General features: G+C 50.6%; 1 protein-coding gene across 1 annotated transcript in view; it reads right to left on the reverse strand.

The window, feature by feature from the left end:
• The window catches only part of cfap61 (cilia and flagella associated protein 61), a gene marked incomplete at both ends in the record, with an annotated part of 42,504 nt that overhangs the window by 13,696 nt on the left and 11,140 nt on the right, over positions 1-17,668 (reverse strand). The window contains 18 exons of the mRNA XM_079572070.1: positions 52-163; positions 303-428; positions 915-1,211; positions 1,476-1,772; positions 2,598-2,894; positions 3,225-3,422; positions 3,918-4,119; positions 4,196-4,285; positions 8,240-8,367; positions 8,462-8,590; positions 10,987-11,109; positions 11,236-11,358; positions 12,886-13,095; positions 13,768-13,845; positions 14,731-14,857; positions 15,042-15,178; positions 15,303-15,342; positions 15,411-15,490. Of these exons, the coding sequence (XP_079428196.1) occupies positions 52-163; positions 303-428; positions 915-1,211; positions 1,476-1,772; positions 2,598-2,894; positions 3,225-3,422; positions 3,918-4,119; positions 4,196-4,285; positions 8,240-8,367; positions 8,462-8,590; positions 10,987-11,109; positions 11,236-11,358; positions 12,886-13,095; positions 13,768-13,845; positions 14,731-14,857; positions 15,042-15,178; positions 15,303-15,342; positions 15,411-15,490 (2,794 nt within the window). The remainder of the gene's footprint in view (positions 1-51; positions 164-302; positions 429-914; positions 1,212-1,475; positions 1,773-2,597; positions 2,895-3,224; positions 3,423-3,917; positions 4,120-4,195; positions 4,286-8,239; positions 8,368-8,461; positions 8,591-10,986; positions 11,110-11,235; positions 11,359-12,885; positions 13,096-13,767; positions 13,846-14,730; positions 14,858-15,041; positions 15,179-15,302; positions 15,343-15,410; positions 15,491-17,668) is intronic.

Here is a 17,668-nt window from a genome sequence, read left to right on the forward strand (position 1 = left end):
GCAGTGGGCGGGGACATGTGCAGTGGGCGGGGACATGTGCAGAACACGTACCCTCTGTGTGGAGCAGCTCCTCTTGGACCCAGCGTCTGAGGCGGGCACAGTCCTGAGGTCCGTTCAGAGTCCACAGGTTCCGAGGGGGCGGGTCTGAGACGACCGACGGCTCCTGCACAAACAGCACAGTCACAGTCACAGCTCTGACGTCACAAACTCACGTGAACTCTGTCGTGATCGGCGCCTTTCAAAAGTGTCTCATGGAGAAAAACTCAAAATCAGATTTGTGTAGAAACCAAACAACATCTGACCTGGTACTGCAGCCCGGTGCAGAGGACCAGGAAGTCGTACGGCAGCCAGTCTCCACGTGAGCACTTCCTGTCTCCACGTGTGCACTTCCTGTCTCCATGTGTGCACTTCCTGTCGGAGCTCAGCACCTGCACAAACACATCAACAGGTGGGTCTCCAGTGAGCAGCTTTCTCCAGTCATCCACCGTATTGGATATGGTGGCAATCAAGATGGCTTCAGTTTTGCAGTTATTCAACTAGAGGAAACTGTAAGTCATCGGTGCCTTAATCTGCTCCAGGCAGGAGTGGAGTGCGGAGGGTAAGACTGTGTATCATCGTGTCCATCCCACTCCCACAAAAACAAATCCTGTCCCATCCCAGTTTGACGTACGAAAATAAATATTGCTGTGTCCCGCTCCTTACAGAACCAGGTGGTATTCTTTTATTTTACCAATCACAGGATCAATCACCTTGATGTGTTTGGACTTCCTGTTTGGCCTCACGTTGATGTGTTTGGACTTCCTGTTTGGACTCACATTAACGTGTTTGGACTTCCTGTTTGGACTCACCTTGACGTGTTTGGACTTCCTGTTTGGACTCACGTTGATGTGTTTGGACTTCCTGTTTGGACTCACCTTGACGTGTTTGGACTTCCTGATTGGGCTCACACTGACGTGTTTGGACTTCCTGTTTGGGCTCACCTTGACGTGTTTGGACTTCCTGTTTGGGCTCACCTTGACGTGTTTGGACTTCCTGTTTGGACTCACCTTGACGTGCTTGGACTTCCTGTTTGGCCTCACCTTGACGTGTTTGGACTTCCTGTTTGGCCTCACCTTGACGTGTTTGGACTTCCTGTTTGGCCTCACCTTGACGTGCTTGGACTTCCTGTTTGGCCTCACCTTGACGTGTTTGGACTTCCTGTTTGGCCTCACCTTGACGTGCTTGGACTTCCTGTTTGGACTCACATTAACGTGTTTGGACTTCCTGTTTGGACTCACCTTGACGTGTTTGGACTTCCTGTTTGGACTCACGTTGATGTGTTTGGACTTCCTGTTTGGACTCACATTAACGTGTTTGGACTTCCTGTTTGGGCTCACATTGACGTGTTTGGACTTCCTGTTTGGACTCACCTTGACGTGTTTGGACTTCCTGTTTGGGCTCACATTGACGTGTTTGGACTTCCTGTTTGGGCTCACCTTGACGTGTTTGGACTTCCTGTTTGGGCTCACCTTGACGTGTTTGGACTTCCTGTTTGGACTCACCTTGACGTGCTTGGACTTCCTGTTTGGCCTCACCTTGACGTGTTTGGACTTCCTGTTTGGCCTCACCTTGACGTGTTTGGACTTCCTGTTTGGCCTCACCTTGACGTGCTTGGACTTCCTGTTTGGCCTCACCTTGACGTGTTTGGACTTCCTGTTTGGCCTCACCTTGACGTGTTTGGACTTCCTGTTTGGGCTCACCTTGACGTGCTTGGACTTCCTGTTTGGACTCACCTTGTCGTGTTTGGACTTCCTGTTTGGCCTCACCTTGTCGTGTTTGGACTTCCTATTTGGGCTCACCTTGATGTGTTTGGACTTCCTGTTTGGACTCACCTTGACGTGCTTGGACTTCCTGTTTGGGCTCACATTAACGTGTTTGGACTTCCTGTTTGGACTCACCTTGACATGTTTGGACTTCCTGTTTGGCCTCACCTTGACGTGTTTGGACTTCCTGTTTGGACTCACCTTGACGTGTTTGGACTTCCTGTTTGGACTCACCTTGACGTGCTTGGACTTCCTGTTTGGGCTCACATTAACGTGTTTGGACTTCCTGTTTGGACTCACCTTGACATGTTTGGACTTCCTGTTTGGCCTCACCTTGACGTGTTTGGACTTCCTGTTTGGCCTCACCTTGACGTGTTTGGACTTCCTGTTTGGCCTCACCTTGACGTGTTTGGACTTCCTGTTTGGCCTCACCTTGATGTGTTTGGACTTCCTGTTTGGACTCACCTTGACGTGCTTGGACTTCCTGTTTGGGCTCACATTAACGTGTTTGGACTTCCTGTTTGGACTCACCTTGACATGTTTGGACTTCCTGTTTGGCCTCACCTTGACGTGTTTGGACTTCCTGTTTGGACTCACCTTGACGTGTTTGGACTTCCTGTTTGGACTCACCTTGACGTGCTTGGACTTCCTGTTTGGGCTCACCTTGTCGTGTTTGGACTTCCTGTTTGGACTCACCTTGACATGTTTGGACTTCCTGTTTGGCCTCACCTTGACGTGTTTGGACTTCCTGTTTGGACTCACCTTGACGTGTTTGGACTTCCTGTTTGGACTCACCTTGACGTGCTTGGACTTCCTGTTTGGGCTCACCTTGTCGTGTTTGGACTTCCTGTTTGGACTCACCGTGACGTGTTTGGACTTCCTGTTTGGACTCACGTTGACGTGCTTGGACTTCCTGTTTGGCCTCACCTTGACGTGCTTGGACTTCCTGTTTGGGCTCACCTTGACATGCTTGGACTTCCTGTTTGGCCTCACCTTGACGTGCTTGGACTTCCTGTTTGGACTCACCTTGTCGTGTTTGGACTTCATGTTTGGACTCACCTTGACGTGTTTGGACTTCATGTTTGGACTCACCTTGACGTGTTTGGACTTCCTGTTTGGACTCACCTTGACGTGTTTGGACTTCCTGTTTGGACTCACCTTGACGTGTTTGGACTTCCTGTTTGGACTCACCTTGACGTGTTTGGACTTCATGTTTGGACTCACCTTGACATGCTTGGACTTCCTGTTTGGCCTCACCTTGACGTGCTTGGACTTCCTGTTTGGCCTCACCTTGACGTGTTTGGACTTCCTGTTTGGACTCACCTTGACGTGTTTGGACTTCCTGTTTGGACTCACCTTGACGTGTTTGGACTTCCTGTTTGGACTCACCTTGACGTGTTTGGACTTCCTGTTTGGACTCACCTTGACGTGCTTGGACTTCCTGTTTGGACTCACCTTGTCGTGTTTGGACTTCATGTTTGGACTCACCTTGACGTGTTTGGACTTCATGTTTGGACTCACCTTGACATGCTTGGACTTCCTGTTTGGCCTCACCTTGACGTGCTTGGACTTCCTGTTTGGACTCACCTTGTCGTGTTTGGACTTCATGTTTGGACTCACCTTGACGTGTTTGGACTTCATGTTTGGACTCACCTTGACGTGTTTGGACTTCCTGTTTGGACTCACCTTGACGTGTTTGGACTTCCTGTTTGGACTCACCTTGACGTGTTTGGACTTCCTGTTTGGACTCACCTTGACGTGTTTGGACTTCATGTTTGGACTCACCTTGACATGCTTGGACTTCCTGTTTGGACTCACCTTGACGTGTTTGGACTTCCTGTTTGGACTCACCTTGTCGTGTTTGGACTTCATGTTTGGACTCACCTTGACGTGTTTGGACTTCCTGTTTGGACTCACCTTGACGTGTTTGGACTTCCTGTTTGGACTCACCTTGACGTGTTTGGACTTCCTGTTTGGACTCATATTAACGTGTTTGGACTTCCTGTTTGGACTCACCTTGTAGTGTTTGGACTTCCTGTTTGGGCTCACCTTGACGTGTGTGGACTTCCTGTTTGGACTCACCTTGTCGTGTTTGGACTTCCTGTTTGGACTCACCTTGTCGTGTGTGGACTTCCTGTTTGGACTCACGTTGACGTGCTTGGACTTCCTGTTTGGCCTCACCTTGACGTGTTTGGACTTCCTGTTTGGCCTCACCTTGACGTGCTTGGACTTCCTGTCGATGGACACCAGCGTCCCGGAGACGACCTTGACCGTGGACCGGGGCAGGAGGGACAGGTCTCTGCTGCTGAACGCGTGGCTGAAAACAGAAGGACGGTGATGGACCCAGATGGACACACGGACCTTCTGAGCGTCTCCTGGTGTGAGGTTCTGACCTGGTGGAGAGGAAGTCCGCTGCGTCCTCCCCGTCGTCAGGGAAACCGTGCGTGGACACCAGGCGGAGGTTGTTGAAGCGCAGGTGAGGGCTGCAAAAAAGATCAGGGCGGATCAAAGAGAGACTTGAGGTTCTTGTTTACGCTAAGCTGTTTACGGTGTGGTGCTTCCAGGTCAGTGCAGAATTGGGGGTGTCCTCCTCAGAGGTCAGAGGTCACAGGTCTGGGTGTCGGGGCGCTGGAGCGTCTGCTGAGGATTACAGAAAGTCAGACTCTCTGTGTCTCACCCGGGATTAGGATTATTCAGAGTGAGGGACACACTCATTACGCTGGGGATTTACAGACCTCCTCTGACCTGTCTGAGGTTCACATGGGCCACTTCTACTGCACTTTGTCAACTGGTAAAAGTATTGTGAGTAGTACTTTTACCATTTCAGCGTGGATACTTTTATACTTTTGCGTCAGTACAATTTGAATCTGACACTTTCACTGAAGTAAATGTGTCGCTCCTGTATCAGTGTTGGTCAAAGTATTTACTTTCATAACAAAAGTACAGACACTTTCAAATATTACTTCAGTAAAAGTAAAAGTTGCTCAGTCTGATTATTACTAAAGTCAGAGTTAAGTGTATGGTAGTGTATGGTGTATACCACCCGCCTAAACCAAATGCATTCTGTCCTCTTTTGGCTGTGTAACACCTCATTTGAAAGCTTAGACCCACAACACTGACCCTTTTCCTCGTGTTGTTGCTGTGTTGTGTCACCTTTTGTATGTTTTTTTTTCTTCTTTTTTTTTTCATTTTTGTCACATTTTTGTTGAGTTTTTGTCACATTTTTGTTGAATTTTTGTTGAGTTTTTGTTGAGTTTTTGTCACATTTTTGTTGAATTTTTGTTGAGTTTTTGTCACATTTTTGTTGAATTTTTGTCACATTTTTGTTGATTTTTTGTCACATTTTTGTTGAATTTTTGTTGAGTTTTTGTTGAATTTTTGTTGAATTTTTGTTGAGTTTTTGTCACATTTTTGTTGAATTTTTGTTGAGTTTTTGTTGATTTTTTGTCACATTTTTGTTGAATTTTTGTTGAGTTTTTGTTACATTTTTATTGAATTTTTGTTGATTTTTTGTCACATTTTTGTTGAATTTTTGTTGAGTTTTTGTTGAGTTTTTGTCACATTTTTGTTGAATTTTTGTCACATTTTTGTCGATTTTTTGTCACATTTTTGTTGATTTTTTGTCACATTTTTGTTGAATTTTTGTTGATTTTTTGTCACATTTTTGTTGAATTTTTGTTGAGTTTTTGTTGAATTTTTGTCACATTTTTGTTGAATTTTTGTCACATTTTTGGTGCTTTTTTCCCAAGAATCTTTTTGATTAGGGTAAAGCCAAACTGGAGAAAATGGGATCCGTTCAGGTGGGAGTTAAGAGGTTAAGGGAGGTTTGAACCGTTCCCCACACATTTATCCGGGCTTGGAACTTTGGGCATCCCTAACTTAACGTGCATCTGACACATTAGACACATTAGATTTTAGATTTTGCTAAAGACTGTTCCTAACTTTCTTCAGTTTCACTTCCTGGACACTGACAGGAAGTGACATAGATCGAGGCAAACCATTTTAAACTGTTGCCGTGCCGACCATGTTATGTCAATGGGAAATGAGTCAAACTGAACTTTTACCTCTGTCTATGTCACTTCCTGTCAGCAGCTTAAAAAATCAAATCACTTTTCTGCCCAACATTTCCTCATACAAGTTCTGCTTCACTGAAACAAAATGATCATTATTTACCAACACGTTATCCATCTAAATCCTTGTCAGCCATCTTTGTCAAACTTCTCCTGGTCCCTTTACTGAGAGCGATAAGACCCAGGGGCAGTGAAGGCAGCGCTATCTCCCGCTGCAGGCGCTCATTAAACGCCGCACACACTGAGCGCTGGGCTTTACGGCGGTCATTAAACACAACACGGTCTCCTCTTTGTCGCAGTGACGAGGCGCCGTGTTTGGGTTTGAGTTTACGGCCCGGTTGCTCTGGAGACTCTTTGTCCTGAGTCTGACACATGAGAAACAAACGTGCTCCTTTATCCTGTAGATTACTGAGAGTTCAAAGGTCAATGAATCTGTCAGGAGTGGGAGCCTGTAAAGCAGGGGTGCCCAAACTTTTTGTCTCCGAGGGCCAAAATGAAAAAGTGCCTGTGAGTCGCGGGCCAAACACGGCGATGAAAAGCACGAAAAACACATATAACTGCAAATTATAAAGTTACTTTAATATTATTTATTTACTTTTTATCTTTTCGATAGCCTACATTTGCATTTGATTCTATCTATGCAAATAACATGCTGTATCAAAACAAATGGTAACTATGGCAAAATCCTAATGTTAGTAAAAAAAAAATCAACCATTGTAGCAATTTAGTGCAAAAACAAACAAACACCTGCATCTACTGCACCTACAGTAACTTTCCCTCATTCGTTAACTCAAAGAAAATGCCACATTAGATTATTTTGAAAGTGTCAGTTCAGCCTCAATTCTTTTATAAGTCAATTTTTAAAATATACTTTTGTCGATGTCAACGACCTTTGCAATAAAAGTTGGAAAACTGTGAAAGTTGCTGCTACAACGCATTGATAAACACCAAGACAACACAACAGTGTTTCCTTAACTTTGGGAAAGGAGTGAAACAGCGCCCCCAATTTGACGCTGGTGGTCAAAAAGTGTACTGCATCCATATTTACCATTGAGAATGAATGGAAGAGAGTTAACCAGATGCAGCGCAAAAGTAGGTCACCCTCTGGCGGGCCAACAGAATAGTTTCAGCGGGCCAAATTTGGCCCGCGGGCCCCACTTTGGGCACCCCTGCTGTAAAGTGTGGAGTTTTGTTAAAGAGTGGAATGAAAACGGCCCTAAAGTTTAGTCACTTTGTCTGCTTAGTCCCGGTTTAGTCCCGGTTTAGACCCTGGCTTAGTCTTGGTTTAGTCCCGGTTTAGACCCTGGCTTAGTCCCGGTTTAGTCCCGGTTTAGACCCTGGCTTAGTCCCTGTTTAGACCCGGTTTAGTCCCGGTTTAGTCCCGGTTTAGACCCTGGTTTAGACCCTGGTTTAGACCCGGTTTAGTCTTGGTTTAGTCCCGGTTTAGTCCCGGTTTAGTCCCGTTTTAGACCCGGTTTAGACCCTGGTTTAGACCCTGGTTTAGACCCTGGTTTAGTCCCGGTTTAGACCCGGTTTAGTCTTGGTTTAGTCCTGGTTTAGACCCGGTTTAGTCCCTGTTTAGTCCCGGTTTAGTCTTGGTTTAGTCCCGGTTTAGTCTTGGTTTAGTCCCGGTTTAGTCCCGGTTTAGTCCCGTTTTAGACCCGGTTTAGACCCTGGTTTAGACCCTGGTTTAGACCCTGGTTTAGACCCTGGTTTAGTCTTGGTTTAGTCCTGGTTTAGACCCGGTTTAGTCCCTGTTTAGTCCCGGTTTAGTCTTGGTTTAGTCCCGGTTTAGTCTTGGTTTAGTCCCGGTTTAGTCCCGGTTTAGTCCCGTTTTAGACCCGGTTTAGACCCTGGTTTAGACCCTGGTTTAGACCCTGGTTTAGTCCCGGTTTAGACCCGGTTTAGTCTTGGTTTAGTCCTGGTTTAGTCCCGGTTTAGTCCCGGTTTAGTCCCGGTTTAGTCCCGGTTTAGTCCCGGTTTAGTCCCGGTTTAGTCTTGGTTTAGACCCGGTTTAGACCCGGTTTAGTCTTGGTTTAGTCCCGGTTTAGTCCCGGTTTAGTCCCGGTTTAGTCCCGGTTTAGTCCCGGTTTAGACCCGGTTTAGACCCGGTTTAGTCTTGGTTTAGTCCCGGTTTAGTCCCGGTTTAGTCCCGGTTTAGTCCCGGTTTAGTCCCGGTTTAGTCCCGGTTTAGACCCTGGTTTAGTCCCGGTTTACTCCCGGTTTAGTCCCGGTTTAGTCCCGGTTTAGTCCCGGTTTAGTCTTGGTTTAGTCCCAGTTTAGTCCTGGTTTAGACCCGGTTTAGTCCCGGTTTAGTCCCGGTTTAGTCCCGGTTTAGTCCCGGTTTAGTCCCGGTTTAGTCCGTACCTGCAGCAGAGTGTCTGCAGCAGACTCAGTCCAGTGTCTGAGGCTCCGATGACCACGATCCGAGCGTTCACCGTCACTTTCTGCTCCAGAGTCAGTTTCCTGCTGATGAGGTGCAGCGCGAACGGAGGCTGTGGATTTTTACGTGTTTCTGATTATTAAAAAGGTCCACACATCACTCCACATATCACTCAGCCCCGTTCTTCTCCTCTGGTTGTGACTCGCCTGTGGGTCTGTGATCTGGCTGGACGGCACGTTGATGCCCAGATCCTCCAGGGGGAAGTCTATCTGGGGGCGGGGTCTCACGGGAACGGCACAGTCCAGGAGGAAGTCCAGCGGGTCGATGCAGGAAGTCTGAGGAAAACCAGAAGCTAACTCTCTTCTTGTTTCTGTTTATCGAAAGTATTGTTGTCCCGTTCAGGGCGTGTCCTCACCTGTATAACGGGGCGTGTCCTCACCTGTGTTCGGGGCGTGTCCTCACCTGTATAACGGGGCGTGTCCTCTCACCTGTATAACGGGGCGTGTCCTCACCTGTATAACGGGGCGTGTCCTCACCTGTATAACGGGGCGTGTCCTCTCACCTGTATAACGGGGCGTGTCCTCACCTGTATAACGGGGCGTGTCCTCACCTGTGTAACGGGGCGTGTCCTCTCACCTGTATAACGCGGCGTGTCCTCACCTGTATAACGGGGCGTGTCCTCACCTGTATAACGGGGCGTGTCCTCTCACCTGTATAACGGGGCGTGTCCTCTCACCTGTGTTTGGGGCGTGTCTTCACCTGTATAACGGGGCGTGTCCTCACCTGTATAACGGGGCGTGTCCTCACCTGTATAACGGGGCGTGTCCTCACCTGTATAACGGGGCGTGTCCTCACCTGTATAACGGGGCGTGTCCTCTCACCTGTGTTTGGGGCGTGTCCTCACCTGTATTCGGGGCGTGTCCTCACCTGTATAACGGGGCGTGTCCTCACCTGTATAACGGGGCGTGTCCTCACCTGTATAACGGGGCGTGTCCTCACCTGTATAACGGGGCGTGTCCTCACCTGTATAACGGGGCGTGTCCTCACCTGTATAGCGGGGCGTGTCCTCACCTGTATAACGGGGCGTGTCCTCACCTGTATAACGGGGCGTGTCCTCTCACCTGTGTTTGGGGCGTGTCCTCACCTGTATTCGGGGCGTGTCCTCACCTGTATAACGGGGCGTGTCCTCACCTGTATAACGGGGCGTGTCCTCTCACCTGTGTTTGGGGCGTGTCCTCACCTGTATTCGGGGCGTGTCCTCTCACCTGTATAACGGGGCGTGTCCTCACCTGTATAACGGGGCGTGTCCTCTCACCTGTGTTTGGGGCGTGTCCTCACCTGTATTCGGGGCGTGTCCTCTCACCTGTATAACGGGGCGTGTCCTCACCTGTATAACGGGGCGTGTCCTCACCTGTATAACGGGGCGTGTCCTCACCTGTATAACGTGTCCTCACCTGTATAACGGGGCGTGTCCTCACCTGTATAACGTGTCCTCACCTGTATAACGGGGCGTGTCCTCACCTGTATAACGGGGCGTGTCCTCACCTGTATAACGTGTCCTCACCTGTATAACGGGGCGTGTCCTCACCTGTATAACGTGTCCTCACCTGTATAACGGGGCGTGTCCTCACCTGTATAACGTGTCCTCACCTGTATAACGGGGCGTGTCCTCACCTGTATAACGGGGCGTGTCCTCACCTGTATAACGTGTCCTCACCTGTATAACGGGGCGTGTCCTCACCTGTATAACGGGGCGTGTCCTCACCTGTATAACGTGTCCTCACCTGTATAACGGGGCGTGTCCTCACCTGTATAACGCGGCGTGTCCTCACCTGTATAACGTGTCCTCACCTGTATAACGTGTCCTCACCTGTATAACGTGTCCTCACCTGTATAACGGGGCGTGTCCTCACCTGTATAACGGGGCGTGTCCTCACCTGTATAACGGGGCGTGTCCTCTCCTGTATAACGGGGCGTGTCCTCACCTGTTTAACGGGGCGTGTCCTCACCTGTATAACGGGGCGTGTCCTCACCTGTATAACGGGGCGTGTCCTCACCTGTATAACGGGGCGTGTCCTCACCTGTATAACGGGGCGTGTCCTCACCTGTATAACGGGGCGTGTCCTCACCTGTTTAACGGGGCGTGTCCTCACCTGTATAACGGGGCGTGTCCTCACCTGTTTAACGGGGCGTGTCCTCACCTGTATAACGGGGCGTGTCCTCACCTGTATAACGGGGCGTGTCCTCACCTGTTTAACGGGGCGTGTCCTCACCTGTATAACGTGTCCTCACCTGTATAACGTGTCCTCACCTGTGTAACGGGGCGTGTCCTCACCTGTATAACGGGGCGTGTCCTCACCTGTATAACGGGGCGTGTCCTCTCACCTGTATAACGGGGCGTGTCCTCACCTGTATAACGGGGCGTGTCCTCACCTGTATAACGGGGCGTGTCCTCTCACCTGTATAACGGGGCGTGTCCTCACCTGTATAACGGGGCGTGTCCTCACCTGTATAACGGGGCGTGTCCTCTCACCTGTATAACGGGGCGTGTCCTCTCACCTGTATAACGGGGCGTGTCCTCACCTGTATAACGGGGCGTGTCCTCACCTGTATAACGGGGCGTGTCCTCACCTGTATTCGGGGCGTGTCCTCTCACCTGTGTTTGGGGCGTGTCCTCACCTGTATAACGGGGCGTGTCCTCTCACCTGTATAACGGGGCGTGTCCTCTCACCTGTATAACGGGGCTGTGTCTGGGATAAACCCTCAGGTACAGGCAGGACTTGTGGCCCAGCCGGAGCGCCTCTCTCAGCACCAGGCGTGTCCTCTCACCTGTGTTTGGGGCGTGTCCTCTCACCTGTATAACGGGGCGTGTCCTCTCACCTGTGTTTGGGGCGTGTCCTCTCACCTGTGTTTGGGGCGTGTCCTCACCTGTATAACGGGGCGTGTCCTCTCACCTGTATAACGGGGCGTGTCCTCTCACCTGTATAACGGGGCTGTGTCTGGGATAAACCCTCAGGTACAGGCAGGACTTGTGGCCCAGCCGGAGCGCCTCTCTCAGCACCAGGCGTGTCCTCTCACCTGTGTTCGGGGCGTGTCCTCTCACCTGTATAACGGGGCGTGTCCTCTCACCTGTATAACGGGGCGTGTCCTCTCACCTGTATAACGGGGCGTGTCCTCACCTGTATAACGGGGCGTGTCCTCACCTGTATAACGGGGCGTGTCCTCACCTGTATAACGTGTCCTCACCTGTATAACGGGGCGTGTCCTCACTTGTATAACGGGGCGTGTCCTCACCTGTGTTCGGGGCGTGTCCTCACTTGTATAACGGGGCGTGTCCTCACTTGTATAATGGGGCGTGTCCTCACCTGTATAACGGGGCGTGTCCTCACCTGTATAACGGGGCGTGTCCTCACCTGTATAACGGGGCGTGTCCTCACCTGTATAACGGGGCGTGTCCTCACCTGTATAACGGGGCGTGTCCTCTCACCTGTATAACGGGGCGTGTCCTCTCACCTGTATAACGGGGCGTGTCCTCACCTGTATAACGGGGCGTGTCCTCACCTGTATAACGGGGCGTGTCCTCACCTGTATAACGGGGCGTGTCCTCACCTGTATAACGGGGCGTGTCCTCACCTGTGTAACGGGGCGTGTCCTCACCTGTGTAACGGGGCGTGTCCTCACCTGTATAACGGGGCGTGTCCTCACCTGTATAACGGGGCGTGTCCTCTCACCTGTCTTTGGGGCGTGTCCTCACCTGTATAACGGGGCGTGTCCTCTCCTGTATAACGGGGCGTGTCCTCACCTGTATAACGGGGCGTGTCCTCACCTGTATAACGGGGCGTGTCCTCTCCTGTATAACGGGGCGTGTCCTCTCACCTGTCTTTGGGGCGTGTCCTCACCTGTATAACGGGGCGTGTCCTCACCTGTATAACGGGGCGTGTCCTCACCTGTATAGCGGGGCGTGTCCTCACCTGTATAACGGGGCGTGTCCTCACCTGTATAACGGGGCGTGTCCTCACCTGTGTTTGGGGCGTGTCCTCTCACCTGTATAACGCGGCGTGTCCTCACCTGTATAACGGGGCGTGTCCTCACCTGTATAACGGGGCGTGTCCTCACCTGTATAACGGGGCGTGTCCTCACCTGTATAACGGGGCGTGTCCTCACCTGTATAACGGGGCGTGTCCTCACCTGTATAACGGGGCGTGTCCTCTCACCTGTATAACGGGGCGTGTCCTCACCTGTATAACGGGGCGTGTCCTCACCTGTATAACGGGGCGTGTCCTCACCTGTATAACGGGGCGTGTCCTCACCTGTATAACGGGGCGTGTCCTCTCACCTGTATAACGGGGCGTGTCCTCACCTGTATAACGGGGCGTGTCCTCTCACCTGTATAACGGGGCGTGTCCTCTCACCTGTATAACGGGGCGTGTCCTCACCTGTATAACGGGGCGTGTCCTCACCTGTATAACGGGGCGTGTCCTGTCCTGTATAACGGGGCGTGTCCTCACCTGTATAACGGGGCGTGTCTTCACCTGTATAACGGGGCGTGTCCTCACCTGTATAACGGGGCGTGTCCTCTCACCTGTATAACGGGGCGTGTCCTCACCTGTATAACGGGGCGTGTCCTCACCTCTATAACGGGGCTGTGTCTGGGATAAACCCTCAGGTACAGGCAGGACTTGTGGCCCAGCCGGAGCGCCTCTCTCAGCACCAGGCGTGTGCGGTGCTGCAGCGGGCGGCGCAGGACGAAGTGGCGGAGCGCGGCGTGCTCCGGGTACGAGTGGTGACTGAAGTAGATGAAGTCCTCCATGTTGTAGTGAGCGCGCAGGTACTCCACGTCCTGACAGGGAACACAAACAATCAAAAAAAAAAAATAGAAGTGGTAAACTTAAGGAAAACTGAGGAAGAATTAACCTCTTAACTCCCACCTGAACCGAGAGCATTTTCTCCAGTTCAGCTTTACCCAAATCCTGTAGGCCAGTGTAACGCCTCATTTGAAAGCTAAGATCTACAAAACTGAATTGATCTTTTTCCTCACATCATCAGATTTTTTGTCATCACTTTTTCGATTTTTTTTTGTCCATTTTTTTGTTACTTTATTGTCAAATTATTCGCATTTTTTTAAATCAAATTCTTATCACTTTTTGGTCAATTTTTTGTCACTTTTTCATCTTTTTTTTCGTCAAATTTTTGTACATTTTTTTGTACATTTTTTGTCACTTTTTCGTCAATTTTTTCTCACTTTTTTCACATTTCCACCCTTGTTTTCGTCTCAGTTCTGTCGCTATTTTCACAGCTTTTCTCCAGAAGCTTTTGGATTGGGGTAAAGCTGGAGAAAATGTGCTCGGTTCAGGTGGGAGTTAATGGGTTAAGGAAAGATTTGGAGAAAAATGTAGAAAAAAATGAAGAATATTCGAGGGATAAAACGCTGGGCTTTGTTTCATGTGGATAGGTCCAGCTGTTACAGAAATATTAACTGTGAACATCCTAAAGAACAGTGTAAATGACTGACCTGCTCGTCCCTGAAGACCACGACCCCGACCAGCTGAGCTCCAGCCTGGACCACGAAGACCTGGAGAGGAACTCTGTCCTGCAGAGAGACGCCGGGGGATTTTACTGCGTTACTTTCCACTGCTCAGTCTTTGTTTCTGTCAGCTGGTCCAGAGCAGAGCAACACACGGGCGTATTTTCACATTTGATTTGAAGTCTGATGTGTCTAAGGACGAATCCCTGACAGACTGGTTTGTTTAACCCCTGAACTCCCACCTGAACCGCACATTTTATCCAGTTTGGCTTTACCCCAATCCAAAAGCTTCTGGAAAAAAGGTGGAAAAATAGCAACAAAACTGAGACGAAAACAATGAAGATGTGACAAAAAAGTGATGAAAAAATGACAAAAAATGTGACAAAAAATGTGACAAAAAGAGACAAAAAATTGACAAAAAACATTAAAAAAAACGTCCAAAAAAGACCAAAAAAATGTGACAAAAAGAGACAAAAAATGACCAAAAAAATGACTAAAAAAAAAAAAAAAAAAATTGATTTAAAAAATGACAAAAAAGTTACAAAATCTGTTGAAAACCCCCCAAAAAAGATGAAAAAAGATCTATTTACATGAGTTTTGTAGATCTTAGCTTTCAAATGAGGCGTTACACTGGCCTACAGGATTTGGGTAAAGCTGAACTGGAGAAAATGCTCTCGGTTCAGACGGGAGTTAAGAGGTTAAAATGATACAAACCTATAAGGGATCAGTTTTTACCCTGAGGATAAAACAGTGTGTAGGAAATCATCTTAAATCCTGACCCTTTAATTGTCTGAGGTTTGTTACTTTGCACTGCTCAGTCTTTGTTTCTGTCAGTCCTGATCCAGTCCTGGTCCAGTCCTGGTCCAGTCCTGGTCCAGTCCTGGTTCAGTCCTGGTCCAGTCCTGGTCCAGTCCTGGTCCAGTCCTGGTCCAGTTCCGTCTGGCCGCTCACCTGGTCCGTCTGAGTCAGGTGGAACTGCTCCAGGTCCTTCATCAGGAAGTCGCTGTGGTCCAGACCTCGCACCAAATCCAGGAGCAGGTGTCTGTCTGAGGGAACCGCCCGCCGCACCTGCACCGACCTGTGGGGGGCAGCAAAACCCGAGGCATGTTTTTGTTGTTTTTTTGTCACGTTTCTGATGCTTTTTTCATGCGTTTTCATCCTTGTTTTCGCCTCATTTCTGACAATATTTCGATGCCTTTTTAGGAAGCTTTGGGTAAAACCAAACTGGAGGAAACGAGCTCGGATCAGGGGTTTACTGTGACCTGAAGGCGAGGCGGTGCAGGGCGTAGAGCTCGTGAGGAGGAGCACACAGGCTCTTAGGCGGGACTCGGGTGAAGGTCTGCAGCAGAGGCAGCTCCGGGGCCAGAGGAGACACGGAGAACAGGCACAGCTCCCGCTCCTGACGGGAAACACCGGTTCAAACATATACAAGATCCTAAAAAAACTGCTGTTTAGAAGATACGCAAATACTAAATTACTCAAATATTCACTTCACTTACACATAAACTGCAACACATACTCACCGGGAAGAGTTTGAAGAGGTACGGCAGGAAGTCCACAGACCTGGAAGACAAAGTCCCGCCTGTGAGGCCCTTCTCCTCGTGATGTTACTCGAGTAGAAGTACCTGTACCTGGACTCCACGCTCTTGTGGATGGTGAAGCACTGGACGCTGAAGGCCTTGTGAGCGTGAGTCAGCTCCTCCTCTGGGTCCTGCCGCACAGACGCACTTTAGGGCCCGGACAAACCCACGCTTACCGTCTCTGTCCATTACAAAGCAGTACCTGTTCTGTGGAGGCGGGGCTTGGCTCCTCCTTGTCGTCTGATTCGCCCGTTTGAGCCCCAGACCGCTCTGATTGGCTGGCTTCACCTGTTTCCTTTCCTAATTGGTCAGTTTCAGTCTCTCCCAGTGGTTCTATGTTCCCCTCCGCCTCTCCTGATTGGTCGGTTTCCCCCTCTGTCTCTCCTGATTGGTCGGTTTCCCCCTCCGCCTCTCCTGATTGGTTAGTTTCCCCCTCCGTCTCTCCTGATTGGTCGGTTTCCCCCTCTGCCTCTCCTGATTGGTCGGTTTCCCCCTCCGCCTCTCCTGATTGGTCGGTTTCCCCCTCCGTCCCTCCTGATTGGTCGGTTTCCCCCTCTCTCCTCACCTGCAGAAGTCAAATTGATTCATTATCAGAGCAATGGAAATGGAAAGGCTAATGTTTGAATAATTCATGAAGAGGCCGGACTTTTACTGGGATGTATCCGGCTGATTGGATCAAGAGCACCTTGTTTTAGCCAATCACAGCAAAGTCTCAACCAAACAGCAATTCAATATTTAGTTTAAGAAATGTTCTTTGTGTTTGTGAGTCTGTAACAACATCACAGTCCCGTGAAGTTACCTCTGTCTCCTCTGCCTCTGGGAAGGCGCCCTCTAGCTCCCACAGCTGGTAGTGAGTGTTACCTCGGGGAAGGCGCCCTCTAGCTCCCTCAGCTGGTAGTGAGTGTTACCTCGGGGAAGGCGCCCTCTAGCTCCCTCAGCTGGTAGTGAGTGTTACCTCTGGGAAGGCGCCCCCTAGCTCCCTCAGCTGGTAGTGAGTGTTACCTTGGGGAAGGCGCCCTCTAGCTCCCTCAGCTGGTAGTGAGTGTTACCTCTGGGAAGGCGCCCTCTAGCTCCCTCAGCTGGTAGTGAGTGTTACCTCTGGGAAGGCGCCCTCTAGCTCCCTCAGCTGGTGGTGAGTTTGTTACCTCTGGGAAGGCGCCCTCTAGCTCCCTCAGCTGGTAGTGAGTGTTACCTCGGGGAAGGCGCCCTCTAGCTCCCTCAGCTGGTGGTGAGTTTGTTACCTTGGGGAAGGCGCCCCCTAGCTCCCTCAGCTGGTAGTGAGTGTTACCTCGGGGAAGGCGCCCTCTAGCTCCCTCAGCTGGTAGTGAGTGTTACCTCTGGGAAGGCGCCCTCTAGCTCCCTCAGCTGGTAGTGAGTTTGTTACCTCGGGGAAGGCGCCCCCTAGCTCCCTCAGCTGGTAGTGAGTGTTACCTCTGGGAAGGCGCCCCCTAGCTCCCTCAGCTGGTAGTGAGTGTTACCTCTGGGAAGGCGCCCCCTAGCTCCCTCAGCTGGTAGTGAGTGTTACCTCTGGGAAGGCGCCCCCTAGCTCCCTCAGCTGGTAGTGAGTGTTACCTTGGGGAAGGCGCCCTCTAGCTCCCTCAGCTGGTAGTGAGTGTTACCTTGGGGAAGGCGCCCTCTAGCTCCCTCAGCTGGTAGTGAGTGTTACCTTGGGGAAGGCGCCCTCTAGCTCCCTCAGCTGGTAGTGAGTGTTACCTCTGGGAAGGCGCCCTCTAGCTCCCTCAGCTGGTAGTGAGTGTTACCTTGGGGAAGGCGCCCTCTAGCTCCCTCAGCTGGTAGTGAGTGTTACCTCTGGGAAGGTGCCCCCTAGCTCCCTCAGCTGGTAGTGAGTGTTACCTCTGGGAAGGCGCCCCCTAGCTCCCTCAGCTGGTAGTGAGTGTTACCTTGGGGAAGGCGCCCTCTAGCTCCCTCAGCTGGTAGTGAGTGTTACCTCTGGGAAGGCGCCCCCTAGCTCCCTCAGCTGGTAGTGAGTGTTACCTCTGGGAAGGCGCCCCCTAGCTCCCTCAGCTGGTAGTGAGTGTTACCTCTGGGAAGGCGCCCTCTAGCTCCCTCAGCTGGTAGTGAGTGTGACCTCTGGGAAGGCGCCCTCTAGCTCCCTCAGCTGGTAGTGAGTGTTACCTCTGGGAAGGCGCCCTCTAGCTCCCACAGCTGGTAGTGAGTGTTACCTCGGGGAAGGCGCCCTCTAGCTCCCTCAGCTGGTAGTGAGTGTTACCTCTGGGAAGGCGCCCTCTAGCTCCCTCAGCTGGTAGTGAGTGTTACCTCTGGGAAGGCGCCCCCTAGCTCCCTCAGCT

Source organism: Gobius niger, assembly GCF_951799975.1.
Source record: "Gobius niger genome assembly, chromosome: 15".
Taxonomy (NCBI): domain Eukaryota; kingdom Metazoa; phylum Chordata; class Actinopteri; order Gobiiformes; family Gobiidae; genus Gobius; species Gobius niger.